Source organism: Anabas testudineus, chromosome 22 (genome assembly GCF_900324465.2).
Source record: "Anabas testudineus chromosome 22, fAnaTes1.2, whole genome shotgun sequence".
In the NCBI taxonomy this organism is placed as follows: domain Eukaryota; kingdom Metazoa; phylum Chordata; class Actinopteri; order Anabantiformes; family Anabantidae; genus Anabas; species Anabas testudineus.
The window spans coordinates 17,468,466-17,496,436 of record NC_046630.1 but is presented as its reverse complement, the minus strand read 5'-3'; the positions used below and the strand labels follow the sequence as shown (position 1 = coordinate 17,496,436).

At 40.8% G+C, this 27,971-nt stretch overlaps 1 protein-coding gene across 4 annotated transcripts; it reads left to right on the top strand.

Moving 5' to 3' along the window:
- Positions 1 to 27,922, top strand: tjp2a (tight junction protein 2a (zona occludens 2)). 4 transcript variants are annotated; one of them, XM_026339520.1, is made up of 25 exons: positions 1 to 188; positions 6,909 to 7,038; positions 12,903 to 12,956; positions 15,477 to 15,601; positions 16,405 to 16,507; positions 16,696 to 17,455; positions 17,731 to 17,834; positions 18,144 to 18,297; positions 19,202 to 19,313; positions 19,952 to 20,082; positions 20,185 to 20,275; positions 20,382 to 20,532; positions 20,905 to 21,013; positions 21,415 to 21,634; positions 22,246 to 22,433; positions 22,548 to 22,643; positions 22,743 to 22,822; positions 22,906 to 23,116; positions 23,291 to 23,391; positions 23,629 to 23,853; positions 24,040 to 24,144; positions 24,621 to 24,830; positions 25,175 to 25,252; positions 25,724 to 25,809; positions 26,287 to 27,922. In XM_026339520.1, exons 2-25 carry the CDS (start codon positions 7,036 to 7,038, stop codon positions 26,429 to 26,431), a joined length of 3,642 nt encoding a protein of 1,213 aa, XP_026195305.1. In that variant the 5' UTR covers positions 1 to 188; positions 6,909 to 7,035; the 3' UTR covers positions 26,432 to 27,922. The 4 variants fall into 4 exon arrangements, with proteins under 4 accessions (XP_026195305.1, XP_026195306.1, XP_026195304.1 ...); XM_026339521.1 differs by lacking the exon at positions 6,909 to 7,038; XM_026339519.1 differs by lacking the exons at positions 1 to 188; positions 6,909 to 7,038 and adding an exon at positions 8,702 to 8,976.
- Positions 27,923 to 27,971: the final 49 nt, after the last annotated feature.

Sequence of the window (27,971 nt, the reverse complement as noted above, 5' to 3'; positions counted from 1 at the left end):
ACATACCTGAGCAAACCAGGAAATCACTTTAGTTAGACCTGACGGAATCAAAAACAGTCACCAGAGAATTCATCCGGATTAAAAAAAAAAAACCCTCACCGTCCTCTGTCTCAGTCACATTCGCACATTTGGAGGATATTTGTGCTGTGGTTGCATAAAAGCAGTGGGAACAGACGGAGTTTCACCTGGTGAGTAGATCCTGACTTGTTCGTCTTGGGTGTCGACATGTTTCCACCGCTCGGCGCCTTATTAGGTCATTGGACAGGTAACATGGAGGAGAGTTTCACCTTACGAGACACTTTAGTGCTACAAACGGCACTTTTGTCGGTCTCCTCGTGGCTAAAGTCTGGTGTTTTCGTTTTAATCTGAAAGGTTTTTTTTTTTTTGATAGCCAAGCGCCAGATATGACCTACAGTATGGTCAGGCCTAAATGTTGCAGTCGGTGTGTGTGCGCCTTGAACGCAGCACGTATACCCGTCTGTGCTGCTGACTGCACATTCAGGGGCCAGTTTGTCAGCTAAGAGGGAGAGGGAGGTGAAAAGAAGTGCACAGCAATGCACAGGGAGGCTCTCAGCCTCACCCAGAAGCCACTGGTCAGTTTTTGGCTGCAGCTTCATTTGTATGGTCATTATGGAGAATGTAGTTCTACTAAGCTGTTGCACTTCTTCGTTTCTTTTTCCAGTTTTTGTTTATTTTTAGATTTCATGCTGATTATTGATGAATGTGTCCCAGTCAAGTGTCCCGGTGAGCCCACATGCACAATGCCCTAGTTCGTTTTATTATTTACAACAGTGCTTTTCTAGAGGTTTCAGTGAGCAGACACTGGATCCCAGGCTGCTCCTACTCTGACTGACTCTGAGCATTAGTAATGTAAAGCACTATACGCAGCTGTCTTGTTTGTTAATATTGACTCCAACACATGTCACAGTTGTGGTTAATACTCACCATGTGTAAAAACTGTACATTATAATAAAAACAACACATTTCTAGAAACCGATGGCAGATGTGTTAACAGGTCTCAGCTGGAAAAGCACATGTGAAACAAATTACGTTAGCTATGACTGAGATCCACCAAGTGTCCCAGTAAGTCATGCTGGCGAGCCAGCGTGCACAACACTGGAATCCATTTCAGAGAAGCATCTCTTCAACCGTAAAACCTGCAGCAAAAGGAACAGGCAGTTTTTTGTGTTTTTTGCAATGGTGCAATATGCCGTTCTGATTTTGCAGTTTGCCTTACGAGATAACTTATGAGCACGTGCACATACTGTTTCTCATCCCTGGCTATCTGCAGCTTCTCCCTCCTCTCTCTCTTTCTGTCTATCTCTCTCTTCACACTCATCACAGATTTCGGACTGGCATGTGTCTCTCCATCTGGCTTGCACATGCATTGCATATGGACATTGCATAATGGCCTTGGGCTTTAATAATGCAGCGCCACAGCGCTCCTCCAGCACATGGTTAAGTGACATTGGGCAGAGAAGCAAACGGCTTATGTAAAAGCATTAAGACGACCAAACGGCTCCAGCTGCATTTGCTGACCCTGCGGAAAAAGGAGAAAAATAGAAAGCATTGTCAGATTTCGTTAAATAGTGAAATCATATCACGAGAAAGGAGTTAGCCAGAAGAGTGGATCCAGTCAGAGGACTCCATTCATAATTCAAAACTGAGCCTTTTTAATAAGTAAAAGCTGCAATGTGCAGGTTTGTGTGTGTGTGCGAGGAAAATTAGATGGGTAAAATATATATCGTTCTGGATAAATAATGCAACATAAATCTGTGGCAAGGAAATGGGTACAATTTACCATCATGTTGGCTATGAAGTTATGGATTGAGCAGCAGATGTGCACAGGTGTGATTGTTTACCTTTACCTGTTGTCTGTGTGCACATGTTTGTTCATGTGTTGTTGGGATTTTAACACACACACACACACACACCCTACTCTGCCTGGACGTAGTTTGGGCTGGATAAGTGTGATCTGTGAGATAACTGTCAGGTGTTGGATTATGATAAATCTGTGAATCTCACACTGCTGCGTGAGTTTTGCACAGCCTTATGGTTCAGTCCGTTCCATCCCTTCACAGTTCTTAATTTGTGCTCCTCTCACAAAGACGACACACAGGGTGAACTTAAAAGACCTTATCTCCTTCTTCCTCTTCCTTTATGCTGTTGTTCCCCAACATTTTTTAAAAATAGACACTTGTTATTTTTGTGTCTCCCCTGCTGTGCGCCTGGTATTTTCAGCCCCCCTTGGAGTGCTGAGGGATTTCTGCTGCTCACTGAAAGCTGCAGCATCTCCCATGGCACGACCATCCAGAGCCATAATCCAGACGTACAGGCTGCGGGAATATAAATCCTGTCTGGAGTTTGCATTGGCTGGCAGCTCATCAAGAAGCCACAGAGATTATTTCGTTCTTTATTTAATTTAAAACCTCTAAGGACGTGGCGGCATGCTGTCAGCTGGTGACTCGAGGACAACAAGAAACATTGAATCTGTGTGGCAGCATTGGCATGAGTGTGTGCATGGAGGAGCATACTCTTTATCAAGAGGAGTTGTTGGAGATGCACTATGGAAGTTCATGAAAGACAAAACTAACATAAACCAAACATATGTCAAAAAGTAGCAGCTGGAACATTGAGGTTTAAAATGATGATCAGATGTCATCCTGTTAGACCTGTTGTTTTCCAGTTTCCTTCATTTCTTCTTTAAACCTGTGTCCTGTAGTTTGCTCTGTTATAGTGTATGGTGCACTGAAATGCAATACAGAGCTAAACTGCATAACTGCTTACTTAATACTTTTTGCCATGCCATCATGTGTGAATGCACCTGCATCTCCTCACTGACCTAATTGAAATGAATAATGTGGTTGCAGCTTAAATTTGGGTATTTTGGATGGATATTTATGCCTTTTATTAGAAACCAATAATGGAGCAATACAACAAACGTCTGCAATCAATCTGAACTAGAAAGACTGTGGTTTCTTGAGATTAAGCCTAAATTGAATATGGTTTTGAATTAGAGAATTAGCATATTATCTACTGAGATCATTGGTATCATTGTTTAAAATCCTTCTGTTCCTCTACGGAATTATTGCATGAATCTCAAAGGTATGCAACATCCAAGAAATGCTCTGTAGATGTGTTGAATTTATTTAATGATAAATCTTGTGATAGTGTTAATTTTTTTCAGCAAATAGCATGAAAATACAATAATCATGATTATTATTAGTGTATTAAACTGCAGCTGAAAATAGTACCCCACTAGTTAAATTTGCTACAGCCTGTAGTACTCAGCTAGGAAATTAGAGCATTTTCAAAAATTAGATGAAAGATTAAGATTCATGTCCTAAGCAAGAACCTAAGAGAGGGTTTTTATTCACTGATGGCACCATGAAAGCATATGAAGGACTAAACCTGACAGGAAGAGTGATCAGAAAAACCGCTGAGTAATGCCAGGGTTGGCTTTTAATTCTGTAAGATCCCATTCTTCATTCAGAACATGGCAAAACAGCTGGATGAAAGCAGTGAGAGCTCACTTCAAAGAAGCTCCTGAAACACTATTGAATTGCAAAATAATTGACATGTTAAATTTGCTTTAGTAGTAATTTTGTCAGTAACAAACCTCCATAAGGGGATGCCCTGGTGAAAGCATGTGACAGTGTGTGATGGTGAAGTAGATGGTGGGTCTGTGTGGGTGTAAATGACGAGAAGTCTAAGCCTGGATGGGGGATTATAGGAAAAGGGGGCGGGGAGCATACATGATCCGTCAGGGCTTAGTACCACAATTATCCCAGCGGCTGTAGCAGCAGCAGCAGTGATGGTGGTGGCAGAGCCTACATTTTCATTAGTGTAATGTCCAGAGAAGCTCCAGAATTATGTAAGAGTGACGTGCTGTCATCCCCTCTCAGCTGGCCCACCGCCTGGCAGAAACGTGGCTGTTGTTTTCCTTTTATCCTCCCAAGCTCGGGAAAGCCAAAAGGACATCTGTCAGAGTTGGTGGTGGGGGAGAGGACTCATAGTAGTCACACCACGGGGACCTCGCCGCTCCGAGCTCTGGAGATGTGATTTGTTGCCATGGAGAAATTCATGCGCTGAAGAGGGAAGGACAAGGCTGCAGTCCTGCAAACGTGGAGATGTTCTATCTGCTTCTGGTCTTGCATTTTTAATGAATTGTATGATGAGTGATGGAAGTGTAGTAGCAGTCACAGTGGTGCGGTGTGCACTATTAGAAGATGAAGTTTAAGAAGTTCATCACAATTATGCAGGCAGCCATGGGGATCGTACCCCTAAACAAACGGGAGCTTCTGCCACCCGGCAGGAAACTGTGGAGACCCCCGGGGTAAGTTTGATGACTGTCCGTCTGTGTGGTGTCTTCAATATAAATAGTGTGGACATGTTTGAACTGCCAAAACCGTTTATTTCTAACAGATATAATCATGTTCAGTAAATATGGTTACCTCCTAATGTCCTGTTGGGGGATACAACAGAAAAGTGCCCTGCTGGTGACGTGTTAAAGGGTCTTTTCACTGAAATGTAAAAGATGCTTTCTTGTCTACTCATGCAGATGGTTTTGGTTTTATTTGTTCAGTCGCACTAATACAGTGAAAGTGAAATATTATGTTGTTTAGCAATGTGTCTCACCTTAAACCTTGTTCCAGTTTCTCTGGATAATTCATCACAGTATCTCAGATGGACCTCAGGTAACCTGAACAAATAAAACCAGAACTCACTACGTGGTGAGATACCACTAGAAGTAATGTATGTTTTTTTTATTCATTTAGGTGATTTGATCCTTTAGCACCTTCTAATAGTTTTGGCGCCATAATAAAAATTAATTGTTTTAAATAGTTTTGGTCATCAGACTGCGGCAGGTACAGTAATTCGGACAGAAGGGTTGGATTGCCGGGCTTTTAAGGCAATTCAATACATCTATCATATATTCATATTCAGTAGTACTATACTAGTACTATGCTTTTCATAGTATCAGCGTTTGCACTATTTTTGCATGCTCTATGAACTGAAAGTTTGTCATACTTTAACTAAACTTATTTCACATTAGCCAAATATTGTACTTATAGACAAACTAAGTTTCTACCAACTACAAGACCTGTAACAGCAGTTACTTATTTATCATACACTGTAGTGTTGTATAAATGTTAAACAAACATGTTTAAAATGTATAATTACGTAGAACAAGCTTATAATTGTGCATCACGCCATCCCAATATCTTAAGGTGATTGTAACACAATTCCACTGAAACGAGTTCAATAATATGGAATTATTGCCCAAACCCTGGAGCCCTGATGCAATCTTGAAACATACTAGCTGCTGATGAGGTCTCCTGTCACACAGACTCACAGAACAGCGTGACAACAGTGCAGAGATACTGGCTTCTAAACATTTCTGAGCAAGAAATGTCGTACTTGTACTTACTTCATAAACCAGTTCATCATAAAGAATGATAAACTGATAAATTATGTTTTACTTTATATCACATAGTTCTAACCTACTACGCCACTAAATGGCATGCATCTTTTACTTTTAATGTAATAATAGTAATAATTTATAGGCTCTGAACAGGTCCTTCAACACTGATTTACCCACTTTACTAAACTACAGTTTAACAGTATGAACGTCTAGAGATGCCTTTTCCTCCAACTCTTGTCATCTGGGCAATTACAGTCTTTTTAGACAGTTTTTAGCCATTTTCAATATCAGAAGGTTAATTACAAGTTACTAGTTTGTCCTTTTCTGCATCTTCTACCTACCAGACTTATATATATGATAAAAATGTAATAACAATATAATGGCACTGGCTCTAAAAAACTTATGTAGGTCTCATGTCTTTAGTAAATTGTACAGAATACTGTATATGAAATATTTCTATGTGACTGCTTATTGTCTGTAAGATGTGCTACAGAACAATTGGTGGCTATTTTTAGGAAGGTACTGTCCACTAAACCGTACTACAGATTAAAAATCACAATATCACTTCTGCTGCTTTGATTCGGATCATTAAACTCTTGTGAGGCCCCTGTGTTCATGGAAATGCAGTAGTAGATTGGTGGAATGCTTGTTTAATAGGAACTGGGGTATGTATGGTCAAAATCACCCACCAGCAAATTTGTAAACCTAACAAATTCAATTCAATTTAATTCAGTTCATTTCAATTCTATGCAATTCAACTCAGTTCAATTTATTTGTATTGTCATTTTAAGGCACTTTTTAGGTTAAAAACATAACCGTATACAGAATTATATAGAAAACCCAACAACCCCCACTTGAGCAGCACTAGGAGACAGAGGAGAGGGAAAACTCCCTTTAGAGGAAAAAAACCTCCAGCAGAACCAGGCTCAGGGTGGGCGATCTGCCTCGGTGTTGATGATTTGGTTGCAATGTTGTAAAGGAGCTTTTCCTCAGCAGGGAAAGAATTTCTCTGTCACTCACCACAGTTGTTTGCACTGGCCACCAGTGTGTTCTTCAGGTAAAGCTCTTGTGAATTCATATTGACGGTTAACAACAACAGATTTCAAACGCAAATGCCACACTTGAAATCCACTCTACACCCTTTATCTGTTTAGTTGTAAATGAAATAATAAGACATGTTTGACTATGGCACAGAATGAATGTTTTGTGACGAGTGGTTGAAATAAAAACAAAAAAAAACAAAAAACTTTTTTTAGAAATTCAGCACCTGCTGATTTCATATCAGATCAATTGTGATGGTATACCCAGAGTTATGAAAACGGTGTGTAACAGTCAAACCACAATGAACCTGACTGTAAGTCATCATCAGGATTATTTTGTGATAGATAAATGATCACTGGTTTATTTTTAGTCATGTCCAAAATGTAATATATTGTTAGTAATGGGTTATCAGTTAAAAGCGTGTTTCACTCTGTTTGCACAGGGACCAGCTTGGTTCTGATCAGACGAGTACTGACCTGCTCAAGTCCAGCCGCAAGTTCTGCTGGTCCAGAGAAGCCCAGTACTTATATCTTCGTCGCCTCTCTTCGCGCAGCTTCTCTGCTATTCTGATGGTACGTGGTTCATAATCCATCCTTTTGACTTTCCTTCTGACTGATATGTGTTGATGCCTCAACGCTCCAAAGTGTGCTCCGATGTTTAAACCCAGCATTTCTGCACTCATCAATCATCTGGTTTGAATATGTTAATGCATTAAAGCATTCATTTAACTGGAGATGTTAGAGTTTTGCATCCAATCGCATGGAAGCATGAGGTAGCTGTGCTTATGATATCTCCTTGTCTATATCATGCTTAAAGGATTTTTCAGCCATTTATTTCTATAATTCTACTTTAGAGCCTGTTTGTTGTTGGTGTCATTTAAATTTATCACACATCTATGTACATTTAGTGATTTCCATGTTTTAATATCACTCGGCTGATTGTGCCTACCTCCTCTGATGAAAATTTCATGAAGTTTAATCTTATGAAACTCTTTTATAATCCCATCACTGGATAAGCTGAAAAATACATACATGCATTTTTTAAAGTTTATCCAAAAACAGTAGGTAAGCTGCAAACAAGGCTGCCTCTACCCTTACGCATTGGTGATCTGGAGATGAGACAAGATTTAATGACTCAGTGTTTCCCGGATTTCTTTCCCCTTCCCTTATTTGAATAAAACCACGCTTTAGTGACCCCCTCCTGCATTCGCAGTGATGATTAACCAGAAAGACATGTCATGTCCCGGAAGCCTCATTGTTTTAATGACTTGGTCGCACAAATTATTCAGGCCAGCGAAGCTGTTTTGCATTAGTATGGCCTATTTTAAGGCCTGTTTCACATATTTCAGTGAATGTGAAATCCTCTCATTGGACTCAATTGACCTGAATTTTAAATTGTCATTACTTCATTCTTGCACCAGTGCTTTTCGGAAACTCAAAGATGCGCATAAAGTGTTTCCCATTTTGCCAAGAGACTAGGTTCAGTCATTTGACATAATGCTTATTGTTGAAAGAATGCCATTTTACTTTTTATTGGCATTTAATCTTTTCAGACCTGTTCTTCTGCTTTTGTTCATATAGGAGCTCTACAGTTACCACATCTTACACACCTTAGTGTACTTCTGATCAGACTGTAGTGGTTAGTTCCAGTGTAAGAAAATCTTCATGCTATAGCTTCCAATGACAATAGAATACTTCCAACTTTGTAGTTTGGGTTCGGGGCATGTCTCCTATTTCAGTATTCAGGCACATAAAGAAACAGTCTTACTAGTTTGATGGGAGACTATACAGCGCTGTTGAACGTGTTGCCCAGGAGTATAATGTGTTTCAGCTTTTGGGGAAAAGTTACATTTAGTGTTAAATGCAGTAAACATTTTACACACACTGTTTTGCCTTTGTTAAACTGCACTACACTGAGTATAGTCTATTAAAAATCCAGTTCTTCTTATTCACACTTCACTCTGCAGCATGCTGCCCTCAGTGTGTTGTGGTGCTGTCTGAGAGCCTCACAGCGGGCCCCCAGAAAATCAATGAGCATTTTGGACGCATCCACCTCAGAGGTATTAGAGGGGAGAACCCTCTGTAAATAAACAGCTTTAATGCAATTAAAGGTTCGTCATTCCTAATAAATAAACGAATGCTTTTGCAAATAAAATGATGTTGAAGTTATAACGTGATATTTGAGTTGGCTTACATGTGTCCCAGTTTTGTTAAATTTAAAGCCCCTCCGCTCTCGGTTGGTGTGATCTGTACCGAGCTACGAGTAGTCGGCGCTAATTTTTGCCGTGGATGTTAAATGTTAGTGGTTTTAGTTAGAGAAGAGTCAAAGTGAAGTAGACACTTAAGCTTTGACATTTTTAACTTCAAAATCTCCGACTGGAAACATCTAGCTAACTAGTCTTAGCTTTGTTTAACGCTTCTGCACCAGTTACAGACAGGTCAAAGTGCGTGATGCCAGTGAACGGTGGGGGTCTGCTCTCTCTGAGCAGATATGCCACTCAGTATTTCACCGTAAGTACTAGCACGGCTAAATGCATTGTAACTATCACAAAAGTCGACAGGTAATCCAGTTTATATACCATTTTACAGTGTTTTTACCTATTTATACATATACGGTTAGTAGTTAATGAGGAGTTAACGTTACTCTACTGAAGCCTGTTGCACCTGCTGTTGGGACGTTGGTTAGCGTTAGCTCCCAGCTAGCGGTCAGCGCAGGCTCGACGTCAGCGACGTCACCAACGTTACTCCGCACTTTGAATGTTGTTGTGGCCCCAACATCTGCTAATGTGTCCACTTACAGCGCGCAGAGCGGCCTCATCACGGAGCTTTTGCTTTTTTAACCTTATTCGATATGTCTCAGGGAGCAACCTTTGACGATGTTGTATGTGTGTGTGTGGAGATATGTTCATTACAAACCAAAGTACAGTAGTAGTACTGTGTTGTTGATGTTTCTAGTGCCTCACATTGTCACTCAGCTCTGTCGCCTGTAGGGGGCAGACTTGCACAGCTATAGTGTTAATCAGGGACGAGCTGCTGCAACACACAAAAATGCTGAAACCTCTCTAGATGGTGAAAAGAAGGATTGGTCGTGTTGAGTTTAAAAGATACTCAAAATACAGCTAGAGGACAGACGGTTATAGTTGTTTGCAGACTCACAAAGTCACCAACTGCTTTTTAGCACCTACTGTAAATAGATCGCCCTGAATGATATGATACATTTTATTTATCTAGAAGATAAAGATCTTTAGTGGCAAAGTTAGGAGTTTGCATTGTTTTTGTGAGTACTGAAGCTGGAAGATTCAGAAACAGTCAGTAGGAAATTGGTGAGTCATTTGTCCTTTACATATCATAAATGATTTTAATTTGAAGGTAAGCATTAGTATGACCTTAGTACTCTACTCAGTGAAGTGAAAGTTTACAATCCATCTCATCTTTTCTCATTCTCGTCTTGTTGTAAAAAGTATCAAAACAATTTACTCAACAGGACCGTCTGATTTTCATGTAGAAACATGCAGAATACTTTTCAAGAATGAATTTTGAGCGTTCTCTGTTTTTCCAGCTTTTCTGATGTGAGGATTCACCACTTTCCTTTATTACAAACTGAAACTTTTTTGTTTTTTGACCGTTAATCGAGGAAAACAACAACAAAAAAGATTATTATGGCATTTAAAAAAATTATAATTTTCAGTAGATTAAATAGCCAGCTAGTGAAGCTCTACTGCAGACAATGTTTAGTTTCAACTCAATATTTTAAACGGATATAAATAAATGATCATGAAAAGAATGTGTGTAGCTTCGAATAAAAAAAGAAAATCAGATAAATGAGAAAATACTATACACATACAGAAATGTTCTTTTCCTATTTAGTACCTCATTTTAAAATCCTCAGCAATTAGTTTCTTGACTCCAGAGATCTACCAACACAGCCACAGATGAAAAAAACAAAGAGCTGTGATACTTTGATTTTGTATTATGTGAGGACTTCAATGTCACAAAGAGACTTAATTTCAGTGTCTCAGTTCAGAGTTCTAAGAGGTTTGACTAGAACCTGCACGAACATTTTTCAATTAACAATTCATAACAATACAATTCTATTTTAATAAAACACTTGTCTCTAAATAATTAGTTTTCTAAGTCACGTCCTGCAAGGATGACCCAGTATTTCAACCTCTCTCCTCATTAGTGGAAATATGTTTGTGTTTCGTTATGTAATGGCCCACACTCAGGAGACTGAGACTTATCCAGCGGGCCTGCCTGCTGGCAGCCATCACAATCATATTGCATTGTTCGGGAAGGCGGTCTGAACTGGTTTGGCCTTGTCCAAAATGCTTTCATTGGCTGCTTCAGAGTTATTTATCTCTCTTGAGTTAATTTGTTTTTTCTGTCCACTCATAGTTATATTTGCTTCTGCTGCAGTTTTGTTTTTGGTTTGTCTGCCGCAATGCTGTTTCAGAATGCTTATTTTCTTTATAATTTTACATCTTATTGAGTACTAAGTACTACAATAGTGAATAATAAAAAGCTCTTATTATGCTTCGTTCTTCACACAAGACCTTTAAAAGCGGGTGTGTTTGTTGTTGGCTTATATGAGGCTCCCAATTGTGGATTTGTCACTTGAACACAGAAAGTTCATTATTCAAGACTGGGCAATTTAAGATGGAATTCCAGATGGACATTTCAAATGATGGGACAGAAGTCCTTTGTGTACCTTTCTGTGGACTGTAGGTAATATTTGTCCTGGTTCCATTCACTCAGACCTTCAAGTTCTCTGTAGTCTCTCTGTTGATGCCGCTGGTCATCTGGTTTTCACTTCTAGGCCAGAAGATCAAAAAAGTGGGTTATGATGGGTATGCTGCCAGCTTGAGTCATGTCCCCGTCTCACTTAACCTGGGCCTGAGATGTCAGCAGCACACTGATTTCTTTCCACTTTATCTCCCAAACACCAGCAAATTAAACTCTCAACCTTTATATTGTGAATTTTTATCCTGCTCACATTTGGCTTTTTTTGTTTTTGTAGATGTGTAAGTGACTTCCAAAACTTAGAAAGGCGCCTAATATATTCTCTCTGAGCAGCCATCAAAACCGAAATGCATTTTGTAAAAAAAATTTTTTTTTGTCGTTTTTGTGGATGAAAACTCTGACGTTTAATCACCTCATGCTTGTGCAGGAGTTGGTGTGTCTGTATGTTTACACTGTCTGCAGACGGTGGGATTTTCACTGAATGTAGGCCAGCAGAATCTCTCTTACGTCAAAGGCAGGCAGGCGGGCAGATGCAGGGAGAGAGCTGCTGGTGGTTGTGCAGCTGTGGCCATGGAGTAGGCTGTGGCGCACATCAGTCTGCCAGAGCACCGCTGGCGGTGAACAGGGAGAGACGCAGATAGGAAGAGACGGAGCGCGCCAGCGATGAAGACCGTTCTCAGCCTGCACAGGAAATGGGCCCATGCGGTCAAGACCATACGCATCCTACAGGGACTTGTGAGTGTGATTCTAGTAGCATGGCTCAAATTTGATCAGATCTGTGGCTGGGGATAAGTGACAGCTGGACCTGACTGGTTCTGCCCTGTACCTGAGTGTTTTTTCAGTTTGTTTTTAGTTGAACATCACTGGTTCTGTAAACGTTGTCTGCAAAGCGTTCAGTCAAGTTTTGTTCAGTATTGTTGGCAGTTGCAACCAACTGGTATTGCTACCAGTCATTTGTGATCAACCTTTTTCATTGTTACAGTAAAGGTTGATGTTGAAGGATTGTGTTTTTCGATTTTAAATATCATTGAATCTCAGTATAATGCCTGTCCTTCATTAGGACTGATAGTACTATGGGATTAAATGATCTGTTGATCTGAACAGAAAACAACTGATATGTGAATTTGATAATTTAGATTTTAAAAAATTGGAGGGAAAAGGCAACTTCAGCATCTGTAATGCAGATATGGGTTTGATTTCTCTAATTCTAACAATTATGTCTTTTGAGGGGTTTTGAGTGTGTCACAACAAAACCAGTTTCAACACATTGGTTCTTTTTGACTGACCTCTATTTAATAATTAATAATTCATAGTTCAATCAGTAATGATACAAATCAGTTGCAACCCTAAACTCTATGTTGTTAAATTAAGTGTGAGTTTGCAAGTGTTTATATTACAGTCTTCTGTAAACTGTCAGACAAAAAGTTTTGTCCTTAATTATCTTTAAGTGCCTGTTATGGAATTGGATGTGATGTTTAAGTGTAGTCATCAATATTGAAACAATAAGAGTAAGAAGTTTCTTAGTCAAACTTGTTGTAAACAGCTGAGCTAAGTCTGTCATTGTTCTTCAGGAAGCTTGTGGTTGTGTAACGACAGCATGGCTGATGAACTGGCTTTGTTGTTACATCATGTAATACATTATTAATCTGTTCAGTGAAATGAAACCGACCATGGTAATCTTCCCTTTCTCTCCACAGAACCCGGTCATGGAGGAGACCGTGTGGGAGCAGTACACTGTGACCCTGCAGAGGGTGAGTCCATCTGCACCCAACACACCAGACTTCATCTCATTTACAGTATTTCCACTTTAGCCTTAAACCCAGCCTGTTATATCCAGTGGGTCATAGGGAGCGCTTTTCAGTTATTAGTTCGGCACCAGCAGCTGAGAGCTCCTGGTCTACAGATGTAACACACATTTCCCTGCTTTCTCAATGAAAGCCAGAATGAACTTAAACAATCAGTAAATAAAAAATCTTAAGTATGATACATGTATGCATTTGTACAAGATGTTGAACTACATCAAACTTTTATCAAGCTGAACAAGCTGCAGTTTGGCTAAACAACCCACATGATTTAACCAGGCTATAGATACCACAGAGAACACTGAAACAACATCCTCTGTTATGTTTATTTGCTTAGTTTTCGAAGTTATTACTCCTACTTAAGTGTTAAGACTGATGCTCACGTATAGATTTAGTGTATGTCGTTCTGCCATTTGGTGCTGACTATTCATTAAAGTTATAAGTTTTATAGTTTTAAAAACATAGAGGACACAACAAGAATCCAAATGAATGCTAACTTTGTTCTTTGTTAGCTCAGCCACTGTTTACTTTCCAATTTTTCATCTCTGTAACATGATAACAATTTTTAGTTGTTGATATATTGTGTTTAGGACTGTTGATAGCTCACTGAACAATACTCTTTTGCTATACCTTATTTTAAGAACCTATGAAGTTGTACAAGAAATTGAAATCAAAAATTAGTTGAACACATGAAATAGACAATCCGATAAATAAACCAGGTTACAAATTTGATCTGACATTTGTTTCCAGGTTTCTGATTCTGACTGAAATTAGAAATGATTACAGCCATGTTAAATATTCATGAGTCACATATAATACTTTGTTGAATGTGTATATGCTGTATCGCATCCGTACCTCATCTCAGCACCTGCCAAGTGAAGCAGATTCTACACTGTTAACTTAATGTTAAACACATGTATGACTCTGTGAACAAACCAGTTCAGCTTAGGTAATGACCACGATGAGCTCATTGTCTCGTGCTGTGGTTCACTAAAACCAGAAAAGCAGATTTAGTGCAAAGAGGTCCTGTGCTGCAAGCATGTGACCCCTGACTCTCAACCCACCACAGCTGTCATACTCTGCTTTTGATTCTCCTCTACCATTTATTAGATCTCTTTAACCATGTTTGCTCTGCTGCTACTTCTCTCCCTTGTTGTGTCCTCCAGAACATTTCTTGCCTGATTCAAGGTAGAAGACCACCTCCAGGAATCTGTCAGGCTTCTCTAAACACGAATGTTATGCTGTTTTCACAGCATTAACATAACATTCACATAATATTCATCCGCTGTTTGGCCAAGAGATACTGTATTTATTAGGGACAAAGCACTGATATAAGCTGTGAAAATGTTTGTCACTTTGACAGAGTCAAATATGTATTGACACACAGACAATGAATGAACATGTGCAGGAGAAATCAGGCAAGCTGTTCACAGTATTATTGAATAATACTGTAATAATTGTATTCGCTGATACCTAATCAAAAACATTTTCTGCATGTGCAGTTATAGTAAGTTGGAGTCGATGGAATAGGTTCAGTCACTAGCTTTATTAAGGCACCACAGATATCCCAGCACACATGCCAAAACAACCTGCTTTGCTCTATTAAATCCCACTATGTCTGCCTTAATGCTGGTGGAAATGGTATTGTAGTACAGAGGCGGGCTTTCTTGTCGTCACAGTCTCTAATGTCACATTTTAACTCCTTGTATTAGGCTCCAATTGTGTAAAGTTGACATTGTGATGTCATTTGAAAGCAAACCATCTGTTATTCCAGTGTATATTTTTTATTTGATAATTACTTAGTTCATCAAAGTCAAACAGTAAGAACATTATTATAACAGAGTGGAAGAGCTTGTCTATATCACCATTCCCTGCGTTCCTTTAGTTTTGCCTCTTTTTGTCTCTCTGCTCACGCTTTCTCCCTCCCTCTGCCTCCATGGCCATCTGCTAGAGACAAAGCCCAGTGGTAAATTGTGATTTTTATTTATTTTTTTAAGTACGGATGGAAGGGTGGGGATAAAGAGAGACAGTCATCAAATCTCTGGCCTAATCTCATCTAAACTAGAGCAGTGGCAGGTAGAATCATTTATAGCCCAAAGAAAGACTGAGCCTGTCTTATTCAAATCATGCATTAGGAAAAGCGTGCAGTGTATGTTAACATACAGAACACATGATCAAACACTTAATCATTGTTAATAACATACAACACACGGCATGCTACAGAAGATGGACCTGCAAATGCTTTACTGTTATACATGACTGTAGTTTACACAACTGTAATCACAGTCAGTCAAAATCCCTTTAATTACTATGTACATTATACACATAGGCATGATAGTACAATGTGAGCTGACACGCCACATTTTGCAGGATTACAGGAGCTCTCTCACTCACTCATACACACACACAAACACTGTGACACAGAACAGAGACTCCACATGATTGATGATTTTCTTTTTCTGTTCTCAGGATCCAAAAATGGGCTTTGGCATTGCAGTGTCAGGGGGGCGGGACAACCCAAATGAAGAAACTGGCGAGACATCAATTGTGGTGTCTGACGTCTTGCAGGGAGGACCTGCTGATGGGTTATTGTTGTATGTACTGGTCTTAAATTACTTTTTGTTTTGACATTTTAATCTGTGTTCATGCAGAATTTAGTACAATTCACTTACACTAATATAAGTAATTTCCCCACTTTCATTGTCTCGGTGAAAGCTCCAAGCTTTTTTTTAAATGGACTATTAGTTTTCCTAATTCCTTTAGGTTTACATTAAAACACTTGAACTTTCATGAACGAATCATTCAAGTTGAAAATCTTGCAAGTTGTTGAGCACAAAATGACATAACAGTTGTTTAGGAAAATGCTAAATTAGCTAAATTATGAAAAAATACCAATTAAGATTCATGTGGAAATTTGAAAAAAATTTTTGGTTGGTTCCCACATGCCTGTACTTACTCCTGCCTCCATCTGCACATTCTCCTGATGAGTCATTGGATGGTGTCCTGGGGGAGCTCCTCCCAGACCTGGATCAGTCAGATCTGGACAGTGAGGTGGTACTTTGTGTGATCAGATGCACCAACACACAATGTTCTATTGGTGCTCAATTGGATTTAGTTCAGGTGAATATGTGGCCCATCAAGCGCATCAGTGCTTCTATTATCCACAAACTGCCTACACACCCTAGCAACAGGGTGTCATTTTTTAGGGCTGCTGCAGTGCTTCACCTGTTGTTCTTGAGGTTGGCAGCAATGATATGGACACTAGCAAAGCACAAAACCTGAGAAGAGTCAGCCATGAAGGTTAAGGAGAGAGCATTTACTTTTACCATCTTGGTAAAAATCATGTCTGTTTTTGAATTTAGCATGTTTTTCTCATATCAACATGTTTTGTGTTTAGTGAGAATGACCGAGTGGTGCAGGTGAATGCCACCGCCATGGATGGAGCTGTCCACTCTTTCGCTGTCCAGACACTTAGAAAATGTGGCAAAGTAGCAAAAATTGTAAGTAAATAATTTTGTTTTTCTGTTTTTTTTAACATTGTTTTGTATTTGAATAAGTAAATACTCATCAGTTTAATCATTTAATGAATCCTCACTGTCCCCTGGTTTGTCTTCTCTCTGCTTTCAAACCAAAAAAATGGAAAAACTCTAAAAAATTATTTAAAATGTATTATTTTGTTCATAAACAGACAGTGAAGAGGCCCAGGAAGGTTCCGGTTAATCTGCTGAACCGTCCTCAATCACCTGACGACAGAGTCTTCAGCAATGACTACAATGACGATTACAACTACGAGCAAGACCGACGCAGTGTGTACAGCGGCCGGAGTGGTGGTGGGCGCGACCACAGCCTGGAGAGGGAGCGAGGCATGGGAGGTTACATGGATTCTGGCTACCAAACACGTGAGCGTGATTATGACCGAGACTATGAGCGGCGGGAACGTGGCAGGAGCATGGATAGAGACCTCAGTCCAGATCGACAGCACAGGAGAGATGGCAGCAGAGGTCGTACCTTAGACAGGGAGCGCAGCCCAGATCACCGTTTCAGGAGTGAGCACATGCTCAGTCGCGATTACAGCCCAGACAGAAGGTACCGCAGTGAGCGTGCATTAGATCGAGACCACAGTCCTGATCGGCGATACCGCAGCGAGCGAACCCTTGACCGGGAGTACAGCCCGGACAGACGCTACCGCAGCGAACGAACCCTGGACCGCACCAACAGCCCTGACCTGCGCTACAGACGTGATCCCAGCTTAGAACGGGGACGTGAACAGGTCCCCAGTGACCCGAGGAAGTATGATGATCCGCCAAAACGAAGTGGGAGCAGGGACCGTCTGGATCGCTCACCTTCACCTGCCGCCATGCCCATCCCTCTGTCTCGCCCTGCCCGGGACCTGGAACCACTGGAGAAACCAGTCAATGTGTTGCTTCTCAAGAACCGACCTAACGAAGGTGAAGCAGAAAACTCCCAACTTTTTAAAAGCACTTTGCTCATATGATAAAGTATTTTTCTACAGGGGCTGTGTGTCATTTAATGTTATTTAACCTTTCTTTACTTTTTGGTAGCTGCACAATTGTATTTGTATATATTGTATTTAACAGTCAGTGGGTGAATTCTTGAACTGTCAAAAAGTATACTTTCACAAACTCTTTGAAACAAATGATTTACAATAAACGCATTACTGTGCACTGTACTGATATTAGACATTTTCTACCATCTTTTTCAGAGTATGGTCTTCGTCTGGGCAGTCAGCTGTTTATCAAAGAGATGACCAGCACTGGTCTTGCCAGCAGGGATGGGAACCTGCAGGAAGGTGACATTATACTGAAGGTAATGTCAGTGTTTCCAGAATAGCAAAAAAAATTCCCAGATGCCAAAAACCCAAAGATACTGTATTAATTTATTAACTAATATTGATAGAAATGCGGTACATTATCACATTTGAGAAGACAGAATGAAGATTGTTGTTAAATAAGCAACTCATTTGATCATCAAATCAATAGGTTGCAGTATAGTTTTTCCTTTGGGGGTCCCATGTGACTCAACTCTACCTTTCTGCCCTGATTTCATTGAATCTTTTAGGTTTTTCTTTTAGTTATTTAAGTGATAAGCATCTTAACTGTCGTGTTTCTCTGTCAGATCAATGGTACGGTGACAGAAAACCTGTCTCTCAGCGATGCAGGAAAGATTATTGAGAAGTCCCGCGGGAAACTGCAGTTGGTTGTGCAGAGAGACAGACGACAAGTGCTGATCCGAGTCCCCCCAATGGTTGACAGCGACTCAGAGCTCGATGGTGAGAGACTGTTGAAACTGAAAAGCAGCAGATCCTATCCAGCGTAGAGGCAAACGTGGCGAGTGGCCACCATCATCATAAATAAACCCACTGCATGTGAACTTCATATTAATCAACTGTGCAACTGTTGTAGCTGTTGTTTTGTCCATCGAAACTGTTTTACCTTTATAAAATAAAGATTTTACTCTCACATCAGTTTTTAGTTTTATTTTAGAAACGTGTACAAAATACACAAAGCAGGGAATAGCACCACGAGCTAACCAGAGATTCATTATTCCCATTCCTCCACTGTGCTTACTCGCTCTTTTATACCTGTTTTTAATGTCACATGACCAGATGGTGTGCTGCGATTGGTCTGAATCAATCTAGCTAAGTGGTGTGAGTGGATTGTTCAATGCCCAAATGTTTGCAGGAATGGGGGGATAGCCAAAAGACTTGTGACCCACTTTGTCTGGTTTTGGGACCCTGTGTGTTTGTGTGAGGCAGAGAGAGAGCGAGTGTGTGCATGTGGGTGTGTGTCTGCAAGTGTGACAGTTCTCACTCGCCTTTGCCAGGGTGATCTAATCCCCCATCATAATCCTGCTATTGGATATGACAGAATTTCATTATGCTAAGGTTCGCACCACTGCACCAGTCTGGTTCCTGCCGTCCAGGATCCCTCTCTGTAAGGATCTCTGAGAACTAACAGTGTCAGACTGCTTTAATACTCCTGCTGTGCCAAAAATCATAGACATGCAATATCAAGTCGACAATGCCTCGTTGAGTGTCAGTGTTTGTAGTCATGATCAAGGAGTTGATTTTGATTGCAAGGTGTGGATGAAAGGTGTGTGTGTGTGTGTGTATAATATATATATAAAATACATATATTTTTAAATATATAATATATTTTTGTTGTGTGTTTCAGATATCTCGGAGATCGAGTCGTATCGCTCCTACTCTCCACAGGACGACAGGCGGGGCCACCACTCTGACCTCTCCTCTCACTCCTCCAATGAAAGGCTTAGAGAGAAGCCCAGGTGAGCTACCATTACATGCTCATTCACAGGAAGGAATTATTTCTACCACCTAAAGATTTAACTTTTTGCCTTAGATTTAAATGTGTTTGGGATCTTCATAAATACAGACTAGAATAACACACAGCTTACCAGTCATATTTATGGCATATGTTTACATTATGTTTTTAAGGGTAATTTTATAAATTAATTTGCTTAATGATCAAAGCCATAAAAGAAATTAGTCTTGGCCTTGCTGATTTCATTATCTGCATGTTGTGAAATAACGGCAGAAAAAAAATCAGGATAATGCAGGATTATGTTGATTTATGCTGATTTATGCTTCATGAAGCTTAGTTAATCCATCCCATCAAATTAAATCAAAAGAAATTTGATGGTGAATTTTTTTTTTCCTGGAATCCTGGATCTTGGATTTTGACTTCCTCTGCATTAATTTTGCACATGTTTATTTTATTTTTTTTTTTCTTTGGTCAGGCATTATCACAGGCACATATCTTAATTGTAGTGAGGGATTTTTGTGGTGGCATTTAGGGTTTGGGGTTTGTTGAAGGCAACAACTTAACTGACTGATGTTGTGGTCACCAGAAAGTCCCATTAAAAAATTAGACATATTCTGATACTTCAATATGTGATATTGTCAGAGAGGACCCACCCAACAGGCTGGCAAAAATGGGTGCCTTGCCAACACCCTTCAGAGGTCCTGACAAAGTTGTTGAGAACGCACCTAGTTTGCAGGCAGAGAGGGAGGAGCCACGACCAGAAACCCCACCAGGTAAACCTAGGTCTCTTTCTAAATTGTTGTTTCTAATACTACATACATTTGTTTATTTGAAACATCAATATGTTGTTTTTTGTTTGCTTTCTGCAATACCAGCAGTCACTGTGGCCCCGAAAGTTCACTCTCCAAAGGTACTAACTCCTAAGGTGCCACTAAAGCCAAGCTTAGAGGACGAGCAAGTATACGGGTCAGTCTATTCCTAATTATTTACTGTGACACTGTTATCTGTTTCTTTAACTCATTCTCAGTTCTAAAGCTCTTTTTTTTCCCAATCACCTGGCTTCAATGTCCAGGCCGAACACAGTGATGGTGAAATTTCAGAAAGGTGACAGTGTAGGTCTGAGGTTGGCAGGAGGAAATGATGTCGGCATTTTCATCGCTGGCGTTCAGGAGGACAGTGCAGCAGAGCAGGAGGGTCTCCGTACAGGTGATCAGATAATGAAGGTGAGGTTTGTTTTCAGAAAATATGAGGATGATTGAAAAGCACAGTGTACAGGATGTGTTAGGTTAGGTTTAGATATGCATATGCCACATGCACTAAAAAATAACAAAAGACATAAAAGGAAGAGGAACATATGTAGAAAATGTAAACCAAAATTACTAATTGCACGATCCATGTTGTGAATGTAAACCAAAGGCATTATAGAACCTGCTGTCATCCTTAGTGGTCTGTTACAGCAACAGTGAGTTATCCAGTGCCAATGATCTAATGTCTGTGTCTCGTGTGTAAAACTATCGTTACTTAATCTGCATTTTATCTTATTATGTCCCACTGTTTCTAATGTTACTGTTTCCTGTTGTTTGTTGTTGTTTTAGGTGAACAACATGGACTTCAGAGGCATGGTGCGTGAGGATGCTGTCCTCTATCTCCTGGAGATTCCTAAAGGAGAAGATATCACCATTCTTGCTCAGAGCAATCCTGATGGTACTGTGATTGCTGCAAAAGTTAAAACAAATGTTTATTGCTTCTTAATAAGCAGTTCTTAATAACAAAATATTAAAAACACAGTGCCAGGACAGTGACTTTCCCGTCAGCTGCACACAGACAGAAGAAACTTAAACTTAATTTTATATTTACGTTAGTCATTTGGCTAACCCTTTTAATAAAACTGACTTACATGATACAAGGCAAAGGCAGGGTAAGCGTAAAGAGGTCTTGCCTAAGGACTGCTACTGGAGGTAGGCCCCAGCTGGTATTTAAATCCGTCTAACCATACACCAAGTCCACCTGCTGACACTTAGTTGCTTTTAGTTTCTTCTTAGTTTTTGATTTTCTTAGTTTTTGGATAAGTGAATTTCAGTGTTATTTTTCTTGACCTTTTTCAGTGTACAAGGACATTCTGGCGTCCGGCAGAGGTGACTCTTTCTTCATCAGGACCCATTTTGAATATGAAAAGGAGTCGCCACAGAGCCTTTCCTTCTCCAGAGGACAGATCTTCAAAGTGACAGACACACTTTATGATGGCAAACTGGGCAACTGGCTGGCCATCCGCACTGACAAAGACAACCAGCTGCTGGAGAAAGGAATCATCCCCAACAAGAGCAGGTGCGTACAAGGGGGTGGTGATCGTGTATTATTGTTAAAAGTTTGTGCGTGTACATCTACTGCACAGCAGGAAGCAACATATTCCAGGTCTTTATTTGTGGTGTTGCTCATAAAGACATGTTAAGTTAGACCAGGATATACTTGCTTCTAACTACACTGCTTATGCAACACAGCGACCTTGCATAGCCTGCATAGATTTGTGCACGTTGTCCTGCTGCGTGAGATGCATTCCTGCATATAACGGGTGGGGTTGTATCAAACGCTCTGAGCAACAGCTTTGAATCACCACAACAATACCAGGAAGGGCTGAAAAAGGTTTGAGCTTTTCCATCAACATAGCTGCCTCTGTTGCATTTTTTTCTCATTTTATCTCAACATTGATCTCATAAACAGAAACCATGGCTTGTTGTGAAAAGGCAGAAGTTGATAAAGAAGAAATTCCACTGTTTGATGATGATCTGATGTGAAATCTACTTTTTATTACAAATTTTCCTAATTTTTTTAAGTAGAAACTGTCAGAAAGGTGATAATTCCACAATGTGCTTATTATTGAGGTCACGGGGTGTGGAGTCGTACAGGAGTTGAAGTGCCTTTTTTCTTTCCCCTTACAGAGCAGAGCAAATTGCCAATGTCCAGAATGCTGCTCGGGCTGCGTCAGGCAACGACAGAGGAGACTTCTGGAGGCTGAGAGGTCAAAGAGCAGCAAAGAAGAAAGATCTCCGCAAGAGCCGAGAGGATCTGAGTGCTGCTCCAGTCACCACACGATTCCCTGCATATGAGAGAGTGGTCTTGCGGGAAGGTAATTAAAAAAAGTTTTCTACTAGCCATGGTGCAGCTTAACATGAGGTATAGTGTTACTATACTGTGTATTTCTGAGATGTGAGATTCTGAGATGCTTGTGACTTTTTTTCAGCTGGATTCAAGAGACCTGTGGTGATATTTGGGCCCATTTCTGATGCAGTGAATGAAAAACTGGCCAACGACATGCCGAATGACTTTGTCATTGCCAGTAAGTGCTTACGTCATCACAACTTTGTTTGTTTTGTTAAAGTCACTGAATTAGTGCCACCACGCACACATATTTCTGTTTTGTAAATCCTTCTTTCAGGGACTGAACCCAAAGATGCAGGAAGTGAGAAGTCCTCCGGTGTGGTGAGACTAAACACTATTCGACAGATCATTGAACAGGTTTGTACAGGACAAGAATCTGTAGCTTTATGAAAACGTTGTTACAACATCTGAGACTCGACCACTTTCCTCTGTTTCCTCAGGATCGCCACGCTCTGTTGGATGTGACTCCCAAAGCTGTGGACACTCTGAACTACACCCAGTGGTATCCCATTGTCCTCTTCCTTAACCCAGACACCAAACAAGGCGTCAAGACCATGAGGAACCGCCTCGTGCCCGGATCCAGCCGCAGCGCGCGCAAGCTCTACGAACAGTCTGTCAAGTTGAGGAAGACCTGCTCACATCTCTTCACTGGTATGTTGTCACGGCAACTGTGACTTAACATCTGTCAAGACAAGGAAGAAGAGTGTGCTTAGTTAACATACTTTTAGAAATACTACTTTAAATAAACCCGCTGGTGTGTGGTGAAGATTCACACTGATTTACTCACTAACTTGTGTTTCGGTTAATTTTTCTGTGTATGTGTAGCAACCATCGACCTGAACTCAGCCAATGACGCATGGTATGGCAGCGTGAAAGATATGATCCAGGAACAGCAGGACAGAGCTGTGTGGGTGTGTGAGGGCAAGGTGAGTCTAGTGTGTGACTCACACTGCTGACAGAAGGAAAACTATCTGTCGCTCTGTCTCTCTGCAATTTGGAGATCTGTTTTCTGTCTAAAATGCAAATTGTATCAATATTAGACCTCTAGAATAGAGAACAGCAATAATATGACTGTTGTTGTTATAATTACTGGTGTGTGTGAATGTTTTCATCCTGCACCGAGTTGTTTATAGAACCTTTCTCTCATCACTTCCTCTCATCAGCTGGATGGTTCAGAGGAGGACCTGGATCTCCAGGAGGACAGCATGTCCTACCTTTCAGCGATGAGCGCAGACTACCTGAGCATGGACAGCCGTCTCACCAGCGACTACGAAGACACGGCGGATGAGGGCGGGGCTTATACTGACAATGAGCTGGACGAGCCCCTAGATGAACACCAGCCTGTGTCGGCCATCAGTCGATCTTCAGAGCCTGTACTGCCAGACGAGGTGAGCATGTCCGCTGACACGTGTTGAGACAGGATTAAATGCTGCTAACACCAGAGGAGCTTCTCCTTGCTAACATGCTAACAGTTAGCCTGTTAGTTCTCACCATCATCTACTCCTTTGTTTCAGAATTAGTGTGTTTGCATAATCTGTCCCTGACAAATCACCTGTGTGTGTGTGTGTGTGTAGAGGCCTCAGCCTGAACCCCGGGCTCGTGTAAAGCGCTCAGGGAGCAGAGAGGTGCTCCACAGAGAGCCCAGCCCTCCCCCTTCTTTTGTCCCTGAACCTCCAAAGGTGAGATCCTCCCCTTCATTCCTTCCTTACCTAAAACTCTTGATGACATCATCACTGTCTCTAGTATGAGATTCAACAAAATGCCTGGGTGTTAAGACTGATGCCAACATATTTGTCCATACATCATTTTGAGGAATATAAATATGTTTTTGTACAAAACCTCACTTTTTATTCCTAATTCAACAAAAAGAAGTCCAGTTGTTGGATGTTCTCTATACAAAAGCAGGTGTTGTTAAATCAATCGATGGCTGATCAGTCTAGTCTAGTCAAACTCTTTCATGTTGATATGAAGCCTAACATATTTACTTGTTACTCTAAAACTCTCTTTAGTCTTTATTTAGCCTTTTTGGTGGAGGGCGGAGCTGTGAAGCCGGCAGTGTGAATGTCTTCACAGGCCATCCTCACCAGAACCCCTCCAGCCACCAAATGGTTTCTGATGGACCAAAATGTCCTGAACCGCTCTCTTCCTGTGACAGGTCCGCCCTCAGGCTCGGACTGAGTCAGCACGGAGCTATGACTCACACTCCAGCAGCACCATCAGCAGCGACGCAGCAGGTGGAAAGAGGCCGCCTCCCCCTCCTGTGGCCCTGAAGCCCACTGTCACCCGTCTGAACCAGCCGGCAGAGGAGCAGAGCCCGAGGAAGGACGAGCAGGAGGACCCCGCTAACAAGTCCTTCCTCGGCAAGGTTAGAGCCACTATTTCAGTTTGTAAACAAGTAAAACATGCAACTGATGTCTTTCTTTGACATGTTAGATTTCAATATTAAATATTTTTCTTCCACTTCCTTCTGTCATTTTCTTTGCTTCTAATGTGAAATAGAACATGGGTGACCAGGTAACTAAATGTATCTGCATTTGTCCAGTCCATTTTCCAAACCCATGATAACTCATCACTCATTGTAGTGGTGCTCGACACATTCATTTCATGAAATTATCACACGCAGTGTTTTCACCTATACTCATGAGCATTACATAATTGAAACTGTTAATCATTAAACATCTCTTTAAACATGTGTTTACTTCCTCTCAGATTAAAGCTTTTGAGAAGATGGACCACCTGGCCCGAGCTCAGAGGCTCCTCGAGCTGCAGGAGGCAGAAAATGCTCGAGTAAAGTGAATTTGAATATTTCCTAATACTGTTACTGTTAGGGGAGTCACAAAAATAACATTTAAATAGACAGATTTTCATTTCTGTCCATTCATTGAACATTTAAAGCGAAACGATGCCAAGCCAGTGTTGTATGTTACTATAAACCTGCCCTGACAGGCCGTGGGGAAATTCCAATTCCAACATTGTCCTCAGCAGTTAGACGCATGGTATGTAGTGGTGCTGTATGTGAGGTGTTTATTGATCTTGGTCATCACATTAGGACCAGCTCAACAAGGAGGTCTGGTGAATAGGAAACCATCAGCTTTTCACCATTAGTATTGTTTTAAGGTACAGTTAGGAAAAGAAATGTGAATTTATCCTTTAAGTGAAATCGGGTGACTGTCTCAGGGTCCATCCAGAGTTGGGATGTCTTGTTGTCTGTTTTCGGTGTCAGTTCTGACATATCCGGGCCCCCTCCTCTTCACACAGTTGGAAATCGCCCAGAAGCATCCGGACATCTACGCCCTCCCAGTGAAGCTGCCAAAACCCAACCTCAACCGTCCTCAGCCAATAGGGTGAGAGCGTCACACTCGTCTTTGATACTATTAATATTATTATTATGTTACAACTCACTCCTTCCAGGAATTTGAAATGGTCCCAATAATTAATGCAAATTCAACAAATGCCAGTGAATTCTGGGCAAACTTGCATTTTTGTTCAGTGGCCATAATTTTTGTGCAAACGTGACTTAAACTCTGTGCAGTCTCTGTAAACATACACACAAAGGCGACTGAAGATGAGAGCAAATGAAAGATTTCCATATTTCTTACATAATTTGCTGGCGTCAAGGAGCCGCTTGCAGGACAACAGCTAAAAACTCACTCACTGAGATTTGTTTGGAATTCTGTGAGGAACTTGGTGATTTACAGCAGAACAATCCCAACAAACGACAGTTCAGTGCTGGAGGGACTGAGTCATTGTCCGTTAGTCTATCTGAGGTGAAGCTAAACTGCTGAGTCATTACTGTCTGTGTCTGTCTGTCTGTCTGTCAGTTCAAGCTCAAACCCCGAGCCGCAGACAGCATCCCGGCCACCGTACTCGCATGAGGACAGCGAGGCCGAGTACCGCAGACAGCTGGCTGAGCAGACCAAGAGGGGATACTACAATCCGCAGAAATACAAGGACACTGAGCTGTAGGAAGGGAGAACAGCAAAACTCTCACGTTGTCTTGGAAAGATGTTGTTTGAGCAGGAACGTCAGACACTGCTGTTTCACTACATGTTGTACATCAGACATAAAGTACAAGAAGTTTGTATACAGTATGAAAACACAGTGTATACATCACAGCTCAGCTTCATCCACCATCACTGTACATATTTTATTCTTATGTCCCCATTGAGATTTGATTTTCCTCCATTACACACAGCTCAGTTTGTGCCTGTTACATTTAACCACTACAGAGCTCATGATCTACTTTTGTAAAGAGAAAAACCCAGAAGACGATCATCAGCATTAAAACATATTTAGTCTGCTGCACCATCAGCTACCGCTACGCAGAAGGAGATGGAAAAAGATGATTAATAATAATAATAATAATAATCTAAAATTGAGTAATTAATTAAAACGTTTGTTTTTGTTAAGAAAGTTTGATTGTAAAATCCTGATTATCGTGCTGAAGATAAAATGTTTGTTTGTCCAAATGGTTGGAAAAGTCTGAATATCCTGTAAAAACTAAAGATGACCGACGATGGAGCTTCAGGACGACAGATGAGAAGCCGTGAACGGTGGTGTTAAACTGTAAAAGGCACAAACTGGATTGAACACCATGCTGCATCCAAAGCACACATTTTTGTGGCTTTGTGTCCGGCTGATGTTACACCTGCCCTCTCTGTAACTTGCGTGTTTTAAAGTATGTTCCTACAAGTATAATGTAAAAGTCTGGAACTGTATCAGTATCAGCAGCTGCTCTGATGTCAGATACTGCGTGTGTTATTCTTCCTCTCTACTGCCAAGCTCTGGACATCTGCATGTACACGAGTCTGCAAAGTGGGTTTATTCTGGGAAGCAGCTTATTTTCAAGTGCCTTGTAGCGCTGATGTCATCTCAAGAAAAGGCGTGGGGCAACTTTGTGCTATGGATAAAGTGACATGATGATCTGAAGAACCAAATACAAGCAGCGGAGGTCTTATTTGGCCGTTTTGTAGAGAAGCACAATCCCTTCACCAAAGAAAACGTAGAGACACAAAGATGTGCAGCAGCATCAGTGCATCACTTTCTCATACGTGGACGTCTTAGGTACAACATAATGTCCCAGTTCGTCTTCTGCGACTTATCGAGGAGCAGATTAAACGATATCACAGATTCCACTGTTAAACGACACCGTGAGCAGGACGTTCAGATGATGCTGTGAACAGTAATTAAGATGTGAGGTGCCGATGGTCCTGGCCGTGTACTCGTCTTTCTAGCTGTGTGTAAGAGACAATCACATTTTTACTGCATTGTTGTTTTTGTATGAAATAAACTCTGAACAGTCTTTGTACACAGGAGTATTGGGAACGCGGTGACGACAATCATGTTGATGAGTTTCTTCTAAATGTGTTAGTTTGTGATTTTTTTTTTTTAAGTAGTTTGTGATCTAAATATTACAGAACAGACTGGGAAATAAAAATAAATCTTTTTTACATTGTTTTTTTCCTAGTGTGTTTTTTTGTTCAGCTCCTCTGGAGCAGTTTGCAGA

Excerpts from the sequence above, each read along its gene's own strand:
- tjp2a (XM_026339518.1), top strand. The coding sequence starts at position 11,869 with ATGAAGACCGTTCTCAGCCTGCACAGGAAATGGGCCCATGCGGTCAAG. Across the intron at positions 17,456-17,730 it reads CAAGAACCGACCTAACGAAG|AGTATGGTCTTCGTCTGGGC; the intron begins GTGAAGCAGAAA and ends CATCTTTTTCAG. Across the intron at positions 20,276-20,381 it reads GAGGACGAGCAAGTATACGG|GCCGAACACAGTGATGGTGA; the intron begins GTCAGTCTATTC and ends TTCAATGTCCAG.